Raw genomic sequence first — 12,966 nt, forward strand, 5'->3', positions numbered from 1 at the left:
AAGTCATACTTTAGTATGTCGTTTAAAATTGGACAAAAAAGTCATACTTTAGTATGTCGTCCAAAATTTGACAAAAAGTCATACTTTAGTATGTTGTCCAAAATGTGACAAAAAAGTCATACTTTAGTATGTCGTCCAAATTTTTGCAAAAAAGTCATACTTTAGTATGTCGTCCAAATTTTGAATAAAAAGTTTCAAAAAAAATTATACATCCAAAATTGGACAAAAAAGTCTTAAGTTAGTATGTTGTCCAAATTTTGACAAAAAAAATTTTTTTAAATAAATAATGCGTCCAAAATCACAAGAGAAAAGGCATACTTTAGTATGTCGTCCAAAATTTGACAAAAAAGTCATACTTGATTTTGTCGTCCAAAATTTGACAAAAAACAAGTCATAGGTTAGCATGTTGTCCAAATTGGCAAAAAAGTTTTTTTTAAATAATACGTCCAAAGAATGACAAAAAAGTCATACGTTAGTATGTCATCCAAAATTTTACAAAAAAGTCATACTTTAGTATGTTTTTGTATGTCCTCCAAAAATTTGACAAAAAGTCAAAGGTTAGTATGTCGTCCAAAATTTAACAAATAAATCAAAGGTTAGTATGTCGTCCAAAATTTGACAAAAAAGTTATACTTCAATATGTCGTCCAAAATTTAACAAAAAAAATCAAAGGTTAGTATGTCGTCCAAAGTTTGACAAAAAAGTCATACTTTAGTATATCGTCCAAAATGTGAGAAAAAAGCCACACTCTAGTATGTGGTCCAAAATGTGACAAAAAAGTCAAAGGTTAGTAAGGTGTCCAAAATTTGACAAAAAAGTTTTTTTAATAAATAATACGTTCAACATGACAAAAAAGTCATACTTTAGTATGTTGTCCAAAATTTGACAAAAAAGTCATACCTTAGTATGTCGTCCAAAATTTAACAAAAAAATCATACTTCAATATGTCGTCCAAATTTTGACCAAAAAGTCAAAGGCTAGTATGTCCTCCAAAAATTTGACAAAAAGTCAAAGGTTAGTATGTCGTCCAAAATTTGACAAAAAAAATCAAAGGTTAGTATGTCGTCCAAAATTTGACAAAAAAGTTATACTTAGGTATGTCGTCCAAAATTGCACAAAAGAGTCATACTTTAGTATGTTGTCCAAAATTTGACAAAAAAGTCATACCTTAGTATGTCGTCCAAAATTTGAAAAAAAAAGTCATACTTTAGTATGTCGTTTAAAATTTGACAAAAAAGTCATACTTTAATGTCGTCCAAAATTTGACAAAAAAGTCATACTTTAGTATGTCGTTTAAAATTTGACAAAAAAGTCATACTTTAGTATGTAGTCCAAAATTTTGACAGAAAAGTCATACTTTAGTATGTCGTCCAAAATTTGACAAAAAAGTCATACTTTAGTATGTCGTTTAAAATTTGACAAAAAAGTCCTACTTTAGTATGTCGTTTAAAATTGGACAAAAAAGTCATACTTTAGTATGTCGTTTAAAATTGGACAAAAAAGTCATACTTTAGTATGTCGTTTAAAATTTGACAAAAAAGTCATAGGTTAGTATGTCGTCCGAAATTTGACAAAAAGTCATAGGTAAGTATGTCGTCCAAAATTTTGACAAAAAAGTTTTAGAAAAAATTATACATCCAAGATGTGACAAAAAAGTCATACTTTAGTATGTCGTCCAAAATTTGACAAAAAAGTCATAGGTTAGTATGTTATCCAAATTTTGACGGAAAAGTTTTTTCTTAAATAATATGTCCAAAATATGACAAAAAAGTCATTCTTTAGTATGTCTTACAAAATTTGACAAAAAAGTTATACTTTAGTACAGGGGTGTCAAACTCAAATACAGAGTGGGCCAAAATTTAAAACTGAACAAAGTCGCAGGCCAAGGTTGAACAAATTAACCTTTTAATAGGGACCCAAACAAGTTTTGCATTGAATATTGAACAAGAAAGGCTTATATAACTTTATACTGACATGCAAAATCTAGTTTCAAATAATAATAATAATAATTAAAAAATATCAATGGCATATCAAATAAAATTTAAATAAAAATTGAATGCACCCTAAATACAGGATAAGCGGTAGATAATGGATAGATAAAAATTGAATGCCTCTTTTCTATTTGCAGCCTTCTGAGGTAAATATCAAAATAAACTTTTTCCACAGGCTAATAATAAATTTGAAAATAAATTTACAATAATGAATGAATCAAACATTCAAGCCTTGAAGTAGCAAGAGAAAGTGCATGAATAAAACGTTAATTGAGTTTGCTACACTGATTTGCTTTAACACTGAATATGGAACAAGCAACGCTTATATAACTTAATCGTGCAAAATCAACTTTGAAAAAACTAACGAAAAAACATCAATGGCATATTAAATAAAATTTAAATAAAAAATTGAATGCCTCTTTTCTATTTGCAGCCTTCTGAGGTAAATATCAACATTAACTTTTTCCACAAGCTAATAAATTTGAAAATAAAATAACAATGAATACAAAACAACAGCAGAGCATTATGGGATTTGTAGTATTAGCGGTGAATGCGGTGTTACAACAGCGGTGCCGCTGTATATTACCGGCGGGCCAGCTCTAATGTTAATTTGATATTGCCTCAAGGGCCAAATGAAATTACACGGCGGGCCAAATTTGGCCCGCGGGCCAGAGTTTGACACCCATGCTTTAGTATGTCGTCCAAAATGTGACAAAAAAGTCATACTTTTCTATGTCGTCCATAATATGACAAAAAAAGTCAAAGGTTAGTATGTTGTTTAAAATTTGACAAATAAAATCATACTTTAGTATGTTGTCGGTATTCCTAATGTTGTGGGGACCTAAACCTTTTTAAAGTACTATATTTTAAGGTGAATATATGTTTTAAGGTTAGTAGTAGTAATTATGGTTAAGGTTAGAGTAAGTATCCAGGAAATTAATGTAAGTCAATGTAATGTCCTCTGAATTTATGGAAACTGTGTGTGTGTGTGCGTGTGTGTGCGTGTGTGTGTGTGTGTGTGTGTGTGTGTGTGTGTGTGTGTGTGTGTGTGTGTGTGTGTGTGTGTGTGTGTGTGTGTGTGTGTGTGTGTGTGTGTGTGTTATAGCTGTGGTTTAGACACTTAACTGGTAGAAGGAGGTGAAGAGGGAAAAAAGAGAAATATATCTGTATAAAGGGAAACAGGGAGTGGTGGTGTGTAGTCAGGTGTTTGTATTACTTTCCTTGAAGTGCCCCTCCACACACACACACACACACACACAGTTCCAAGACACTGTTTAAACTCATTTGCATGAAGTGCTAAAAAGGGAGCTGACAGAGCAGAGCAGGTGATACCAACCAACGGATACTGAGGAAGGAGGATCCAGAGAGAGCTAAAACTCAGCCTCTGAGCACACACCCTCCTACACAAACACACACACACACACACACCTGTAACTCCAGCACATTGTTCAGACCAGTCTAGAGAAGGACTTCAGTCTGGGCAGAGACATAATTAAACACCAAAATATCCACATCTTCCCTGTTGGGATCTCAGAAGTCAGTTGGCTTTGACTTCAGAAGACAACAAAATGCATTTCTGACTGGGAGTGAACTGAGTGCTGGGTCCTGCAGAGATACAGAGAAGATCATCTTCTTCACTTACCAGGTAAATTTAACCTTGCTTAATTATCCTGCTTACTTCTTCAAGACATTCAGATCTTTAATTACAACTTATTTAATTTTATTGTGAATAGGCCCTGACAAACACCATATAAGAACGCATACAAACTCACAGAGTGATTCTTGTGAGTTTGTGATAAATGGTGCACTGTCTATACTCTATGTGCCAAACACCTGTAACAGGACAGCCCTGCTGGGTGAGCTCACCATGAGCTGGACAATTGAGCAGCTGCAGCAGCCATGAGCACCTGTCTTTATATTCAGTTAGGACTCTTGAGTGTGTGTGTGTGCGTGTGTGTGTGTGTGTGTGTGTGTGTGTGTGTGTCTGTATAATGTTTCCTGCATTGTCTGCAGTATTTACACATGCTTTCCCTACATGATCAGGTTCAGTTCAGTTAAACCCCCATTACCTGTTCTTTCACACTGAGAACAGGAAGGGCAGCATTGTGCCCGACGGTTGAGTCCAACATATGCTTCATGAAACTCAAATAAACAAAGCGACTGTGGGTAGAAAACTACACCAGAAGGTTTAAAAAAAAAAAAAAAAAAGGCTGTCTAACTGATTAATGATGTCTTGTGAGTGACAAAGTGATATTTGTATGTAGGTCAGTGGTAGAGGTGAAGAAATACATGTGCCGCTGATAACAATAAGAGGACGTAAAGTGGCCCCTGAAGCAAAAAATATTGCAGTCTTAGATAAGATCTCACATTTGAATGCAACTAGTTAATGTTTGTTAATCTGACTTAATCTGCTGTACAGTCTATTCTCCCTCAGGATCCCAAAGCCCTATTGATTTGACTTCCTCACCTGGACTCTGGAGTTACAGAACTTTACATTTTCACATGACAGACTATATATACTGTCATGATGCATAAGTGAATGGCTAATGATTAATACACGAGCAGCCTGTCTGGGTAAACTATGTAAAGCCACAGCAACAAAAACACCAGTACTTAAGGAATCATAAGGACCCATAAGGACCCATAAGGACTCATAGGGACAAGTTGTTTCTTCTTTCTTCGCAACTTTCATTCTATTTTAAGTGTCTTCATCTAGACGAGGGACCAGTTTCACTTTGCACCACAAAAACAATCTCCTCACTAGAGGATTTCTGTTTTTTCATTGTGACGATTTTCCAGAAAGGGAACTCTTTTGCGCACTTATTAACTTGTTCCCAGCACAGTCATGGAGATTAATAGTATCCACTTTACTGCAGGAATAGATCATGTACTTGATGTACAGTAATAAGCATATTTCTTTGCATTTTTAAGCAAGAAAGGGAGCTGTGGGGTGTATCTGTTGTTGATGATGTTCAGTGCACAACCGGTTCCTGTTAAAGTGAGCGTCTGAACTACAGGCAAACGCAGCCTGAGGCCTCAGAAAACTCTCTCCTTCTTGAAGACTTTGAGGTTGATCTGTGTGAACGACACATAACATACACTGATTAACCTATTCATTACCTTGATGTGTGTGATGACTTCACACCTTGTGTAACATGCTAATATGCTAACAGCCACATGACTGTATCAGTAGAGAACAAAAGGCAAATCTAGTCCTGACTGGATGCTGTTTCATTACCCACCTCCCTGCAGTAGCTACATGCTTTGTTTAAACGGTTTTGGCACTAGATATTTGTCGATTGTGTGTTTGTTTGTCGTTTGTGTGGCAATAAGCACACTCCAGCAGCCCCCGTCTGACGCTGAGAAACAACTGTGCAAATATTTGAATGTTTAAGGGACCGCCATGATTTTTTTAGTCACTTGACACAGGTGTTTTTTTTTTTTTTGCCTTCTCTCTTAGTGTTTGAGGACGGTTTGTCACTGTGTCCACACCTGATAACACAACTTTGAGCAATGGGTAAATTGAGCCAGGGATGACACACGAGGGAGCCTTTAAGCTGATAAGACACAGTGTAATAATACAGTCATCATCCCCCTAAAGCATGTTTGAATTCAGCTGAGACTGAGACGGAGCGAGTGTGCGAGTCGGTGTGTGTTGGCGGCGCAAGAATTTCAAGGGCAGATGGAGCGATTAAAACGGAGAACAAGCGTGGACTTTGTGTGGATGAGTGGGCTGGGGGGGGAGAGGGAGGGGGGGCAGCCCCACGGGCACAGAGAGAACACCTGTGCTCTGACCATCCTTCATCCCTGACACACACACACACACAAGGACACACACTTTTCTTCACATTAGTGCCCTTTAATACCTGAACACCAACACCAGCATGCAGGTCATTACCATGTAATATTCTCATCACCCTTAAAGACAAAAACAGAGGAGATGAGAGGCAAGGAGACCTGGTCCTCAGTGTCCTCCTGCATATTTTATACTTTCTAAACCTGGTCTATTAGCTTCTGTGATGTCTAACTTATAATTAACATTAATGAAGAGTGTATAGCCACATACTCACAAAAAAATCATAATCTAAGAATTTTTTTTTTTTTTTTTTTTAAAGCAACCAAAGGCTGCAAAGAAAAGATTCCATAAAAATAGATACACATGCAGCAGACTGTGTGTGTTCCAGAGAGCAGGATCATCATGACTTGACTTGGTTTTGATTCCAGGAGTTTTTATGAGACATGAGTCTGATGAACTAAGGGATCATCTAAGGGTTAGTGACTGTTTCAGGTATGTACAGATTTGTAAACAAGCAGCCATACTTTAAAATGAACCCTGTACTCTTCTGGGAGTCAGTGTGTGTGTCTGTTACCAGCTTTGTGATGTAAGTTTCTTCCAGTACGTTTCAGCTTTTAGCACTTTTTTACTTTTTCATATTTTTACTAGAGCCAAGGATGTCATAAACCACCACTATACACTTTAAATTCACAGAGATGGAACAATTTAGCTCAGACCCTCACAGACTATAATATACAGCACTGCACAAAAGTCTTAATAGACCTTTTTCACAGCAGACATGAAATAGAACAAGCACCAGGTTTGACATTAATTAGGGTTCCACCCTAGGTTGTGTAAGTGTAAAATGCATTACGTCTACCCGTATTCTCTGGATGTGTTCTAATCAAAAGAAATAATTATACTGTATGGTTATTATAGCATTGCTAAAACAGTGGCCTTATACTTTTGTACAGTAATTGTATGTCACCTCTATAATTCCCCAGGGTGCTTTTCATGAAAATGGAAACAGTTGGAGCAGGCATTATTACTGATTTTTAGTATTCAGAGAACTTTATGATGAACTTTTCCTCATCTCACTCCAGAGAACGCTTAGACATTGCAGTAAAAGCATTTAAAATAAACAAGATATTGGCACTAGATACCGGTTCCTATAGATTCCCATCGCTCTGTCATCTCTGCTCCCTTTGATCATGTTTAATGGCAGTGATCCAACTCTGCTGTCTCTGAGGATCTTTAGGAATCCAGCAAAATATTCTAACTTTTGCTTGTCCACGACTGTTTTGGCATCCTGTGGCTGACCATAATCTTCATTTTTTTATGAATACATAGTGGTGACTGCTACGGCTTGATATACGTATGTGGTGTGGTATATGAATCTGTGATGTCAGGTCTATAGCTTCAACAAGAGGACCATAATACACACTTGAGCAAAGTTTGACTGATGTTTGTTTACCTTACATACTTTGACTGTATTTACTTTAGAGCAGGTCTGGCAGAGGGAGCTTCAAATGTCGAAAATGTCCTTTTATCATTGTCTTCACAATGGAGTTCAATTCCATGCCCATGTGTGGGGCCAGCAGAAAAACAGAATCCTTCAGCATGCTTCACATTTACAACCACTGGCTAATTATTAATGGACCCAGTAAGGAAATCAGGTGATCCATTTTACAGCAACTATGACCCTCAGTGAATAACTAGAACACTATGTCATTCACTAATCACATATACAGCTGCTCCAACAGGGGCTTGTCTTCCTGGTCAGATGGAATTAAAGCTGCAGTGTGTAACATTTGATCATTTTTGTTGTTGTTGTTGATGTTATTATAACAATATATAACATCATTTATTGTATTATGCTGCATCCTTTATCTGGAAAAATGGGCTTTGTCAAGCAATACTATCAGATCTGACTGAGGGAGCGTTTGTGCGTATACACTGGCAACCCGAGGGCGGGCGGGGACAAAAGGTGTTAATCCCGTCAAACTCCTGAATGTACTGAGCAGGAGAATTCACTTCTGAAGATTCACATTGTTGTGTTTTCAGTCATAAACAGCCAATCACTTCCTGTGTGCAGCCCAGAAATGTCACCTGGCAATATGCTATCCAAACCCTGCTTTACTGAGAAACACAGAGAGAGCCAGGTAGAGCTGATAGACTTCTTTGCATTATATGAAGTCATTTAACAATGTTTTTAATATGACGCACATTTGTTAATATCCAAAAGCTACGCATTACATTTTTAAGTTTCTGAAGTGCAGCTTGTTATACTGAGCTTGAGTCTTGATTTAAATAACTACAATTCAGTTTTGTGTGTCTGTGTCCCTTCAGAACACTGTGTGTCTGTGTCAATTCAAACAAAAACACTCATCTATCCTGTAAGTGCTTACACACATACGGGGGTGGACAATTTTCTTTTTCAGTTCCCTACTAGCATCACACTGAATCTTTTTTTGTTTATATTACTCAGTGTTTTTCCGCACACCCATGACTTTTTATTGACTGACCAATAGCTCAGCTTTGTATATTTGTATGTGCTCTCTACGTGCAGGTTAAAAAAGCTCAAAGGTCAACAATCAGCTGGACTGTATGACTTCACTGACTTTTAATCATGTGCTTTGTCATCTCAGCCTGAGAATAAAACTCATTTTTAAATGTTTGCCTTATTTCAGAGTGGAGAGTCCAAAGGAGGCTGGACAAAGCAGAGGGAAGGCTCGATTCTGAAAATGGAACACACCGCGCAGATTTGGCGTGTGCAGGAAACAGCTGGCGAGCTCCAGAAGAAGGTGTCGGTGGTGGGCCAGCCAGAGTGCTCCATCTGCTACAACACTTATGACAATGTCTTTAAAACACCAAAGCTGCTGGAGTGCACCCACACCTTCTGCCTGGAGTGCCTCTCCCGCCTCATGGTTGTCTCACAGGACGACAGTGACAGCAGCAGTGGCAGCATGCGCCTCTCCTGCCCCTTCTGCCGCCACCCCACCATCCTCTCCGAGGAGGGACCCCCGGCCTTGGCCACCAGCCGCGAGGTCCTGTGCAAACTTCCCAACCACCAGCAGCAAGAGGAGCCGGTGTGGCTGGAGGGGGAGAAGCTGTGCTACAAAAGCTCCAGGCACAGCACTGGTTTGGACCCTCCTGACAGTCCCACAGGTTTCTGCATCTGCATTGACATTGGAACCGTCAAGACAGCGGACGCACCAATCCAGACACAGTCTAACACGTATGGCCTGCCGGGTCGGCTGACAGAATGGAAGAGGCTGGTGCTCTTCATTGTGCTCATTGTTCTGCTCATTGTCATTGTGCTGTGGCCTATTCAGTGTGCTTTTACCACAGGAAACATGCGCTGTAAACGAGACCCCGTCAACCCCACTATGACGACAACCACCGCGACTTACAACCATTTCACCAGACCGATTTGATACTATATTTGGCTGCATGCTTTTTGAAAGGGCACCTGATTATTACTACACACAGCAGTAATCCATACAACCATTTTTATATACAGTCCTTGAAATCAACAAAGACTATAAACTTTCATCAAAGTTCTATGTTAAAGCCACTATGTGGTGTTTTTTTGTTTTTTTAATGTCTGACTTTATTGCCCCCTAGTGGTAGTTATAGTAACATACAACATACACTCACCAAACATATAAACGCACAAAGAAAAACTTGTAGTTATTGTTATGTGACAAAACAGAGTAACTATCCAAAAATAACATACAACTTTATCAATAAAGTGGCTTTAATTTTAGAGCATTAGGATCAATTTCAAAACTAAAGTCCTGGAGTAATGGCAGGAAGAACACAATGGGGGTCAATGATCCAAGTTCACAAACTTCAATAACGTGTGTCCATCATTAGCCTCACGCAGAGCGGTACCCCAGCGAAGCATGGACATCACCAGGTTGTTGAACGTGGCCTGGAATGATCGTGGAATGATGCACATTCAGTTGTGTTGCCACAGCTGTAACGCTCAACCCAGCACTCAGCATGCCAATGGCACGCTCCCTCATGATTTGTGACATTTGTGGCATAATTGACAATTGACAAAAGTCCACATTTTGGTGTGCCCTTTTATTGACCAGACCATAAGGAGTGTCGCTGTACTAGTCACACATATTGACCACAACTCTGCCATGCTCCATGACTCTCATGAGTTGAAATACTCAATCTGAGATTATAGTCAATAGGAGTGGCCAAGTGACACTGGACTACTGGGTTTGAGCAAAACAAATCATTCCATAAACAAATGCATCAAGAATCTGAGCAAATGTCATGACATTCTATTTTTGTTCACCATTTCAAGTTGTGCGTTTATATTTGTGTTGAGTATATATGGAGACAGCACCAATGATCAGAGGACATGTGTTATATTGTTTGGATAATCACAAACGCTGACACAAGCCAAATGTTTGCACTATAGCCAACACCTGTAGTTTAAAGTTAGAAAACAGGGTTTTAGATCTGTTGGCTGGTGTCATGGAATTTGCTGTATTTTAACATTCATAAAGAAGATCAGTTTTTTTTCTTCTTCTCACGTTTAAAAGTTTAAAATACTGACATTCATTAATGATGTTGTAAATAAGTGGTCAAGGGCTAGTCATGTTTTTAGTGATTACCAAGTAGATCACAAAAGAAAATGTATGTGATCAAAATGTGCCAACCTTTTTTTTGTATTTTTTTTATGACTATGTCCTTGTTTACAGAACTGTAAAGTAAGTTTCCACAACTCAGATCATGTTTTTGAGAAATGAAATCCTTGTGCATGACAACCTCATTACAGTATTTAGAATGACGTACTTCAAAATAAATTTAATCTCATGACGACTGATTGACCGAAAAACAGTCAAGTCATTCCTTGTGTCATTTCCTTCTAATCTGAACCTTGAACCTTGACAGGAAATAGTTTTTATGTATTCCTGGATTAGACTATGATGTTTGCAGTCTGAATTACTCACGTATGACATGGTTGATAAGACCACACTTGAAAGCCAAGCCTTTGTTTAGGAGTAGACATAATAAAAGTAGAACTTCCTGGATATTCTAGTAAACACAGTTAACCATGACATACAGAGTGAATCAGATAAGATTTACACAGTCATGCTTCTGTTGAAATAATAAATTAGTTTAAGTTTAGTTTATTTCATATGATTGAGCAGTTTTGAATATAGCAGAAATAATTTATAAAGACTAAAGAATGGGATCAGAGGAAGAGAAAACACAATGCCTCTTCACCAACAGTGAAGGGAAATGACAAATATTGACGTCTTGTCAGTTTTTTCGTGTCTCGTTAGTTGGTATGATTTTCTGCAGCTTATTCTAACTCAAAACTGTCCGTGTGTTTTATTCAGCGTTGAATTAACAGTCTGTTTTCTTGCAGATAGCAGCTACATGAAACTGTAGACAAATTAATTGCATTTTGTTTGATTTTCTTTCTTCTTTATTATATTGTGAGGAATTATGCACAATATTTAACCATGAAAGCTGTTATTGCTGGTGAAATTAGTTTTTTTTTCTTCTTGAATGCCTTGCTTTTTAACATCAATAGCCTAATTGAAAACTTCAACTGGTGTTTGTTGATATATTTTTGTTTTATTATTCAGTGGAGGACACGTTACTATACAAAGACTCAAGTCGTCCGGGAAGGGCCACACACACACACACACACACACACACACACACACACACACACACACACACACACACACACACACACACACACACACACACACACACACACACACACACACACACACACACACACACACACACACACACACACGTGAGGTTTTCATGACTTAAGGGGACATTGCATTGACTTACATTCATTTCCTTGAGACTTACTCTAAACTTAATCATAATTACTACTGACCTAAGCCTAACCCTAACCGTGACCCTAACCTTACCCTCACTCTAACCTTAAAACATTTCTTCACCTTAAAATAAGGTCATTTACATTATGGCATCCTTTTGTCCCCACAAGGAAGACAAGTCCCCATAATGTGACTGTATAAACTGTTTTAAGTCCCCACAACATTAGTAATACATGGGCACACACGCCCCTTCATATTTTCTGCTGCTACTACACCACAGGAACTATGACAACACAAAACACTACACACAACAGAAAACAACAAGCAATGTTACATACAGTAGTTTTTTATTTATTTATTAAACTATATAATAAACCATTTGATGTCATTTTCTGGCAGCTCATTGCATCAGCAGTTGCCAAAAGCCTGTATAGCATAAAGGCGTTTGTGCAGAGACAGTGCAAGAGAAAGGGGAAGGGGGAAAGGGGAAGATCCTCCACTGAACAACACTGGGAGCAGTCAGTACATCATCACTCACTTCGGCCACACTGCCAACAACAGACTAACAAGGAATTAAAAACAAAACGCTATCAATGTCATGTTCAAGTTAATGTATAATGTAAATGAATATTTGCATGTTACTACTGCACACCTCCAGGTGCACTGGTTCAACTCAGAGCAACAAGGTAACTCATCAACAGTGACATAACAATGATTATAATCATAATCTAAATAATACAAAATGAAATAATGGAACAATCAATCAGAAAAAAACAATAAAAAAAATAATAATCCAACAACACTGATGGCAAAAAATAACTGCACTAACAAAAACACTCCCACAGCCAGTGGACATCCAAACAGCCTGAAGCCAAGTTCACACTTTCAAGTATTGATGTTTCACCAAATCACAACAAAGGCAAAGTGAAATACAAAACAAAAAAAAGAGAATTATTATATCCACAGTGCAAGACAGCTCAGAAACACAGAAACAATACCACTGAACTCATTTATCATTGATCATGATCACAGATCAAACTGGAAAAAAACCAAAGGGATTCACACAGTGTTCAAATTGAGTTCATCAAGATGCGCCGCACGGTACACACACGCACGCACAGACACACACGCACACACACACACACGGGATATACATTAAATAAAACATAGCTCATTCACATGAAGAATCATCCATTAAAATCAAAACCAACTTTTAACAGGGAAAGTTTGAAACCAGGCATAAAACCAAGATAAATCAGAAATTATGAGAAAAAACAGCCTAATAATCAGTTACAGAGTCAAATTAAAGTATTGGTTGGATTTTAAATGACGTCTCTTAAGAGTGCTGAGCTGCAGCAGGAAACTGGCA

At 37.8% G+C, this 12,966-nt stretch overlaps 1 protein-coding gene across 1 annotated transcript; it reads left to right on the top strand.

Annotated features, from left to right (window-relative positions):
- Window positions 1-7,883: 7,883 nt before the first annotated feature.
- rnf223 (ring finger protein 223) lies at window positions 7,884-9,203 on the top strand (the record flags this gene model as incomplete). Its single annotated transcript, XM_083895416.1, has 2 exons — window positions 7,884-7,928; window positions 8,457-9,203. The coding sequence occupies 2 exons, from the start codon at window positions 7,884-7,886 to the stop codon at window positions 9,201-9,203; spliced, it is 792 nt and encodes a 263-aa protein (XP_083751542.1).
- Between the last annotated feature and the right edge of the window lie 3,763 nt (window positions 9,204-12,966).

Source organism: Microchirus variegatus, assembly GCF_963457635.1.
Source record: "Microchirus variegatus genome assembly, chromosome: 9".
Lineage (NCBI taxonomy): Eukaryota > Metazoa > Chordata > Actinopteri > Pleuronectiformes > Soleidae > Microchirus > Microchirus variegatus.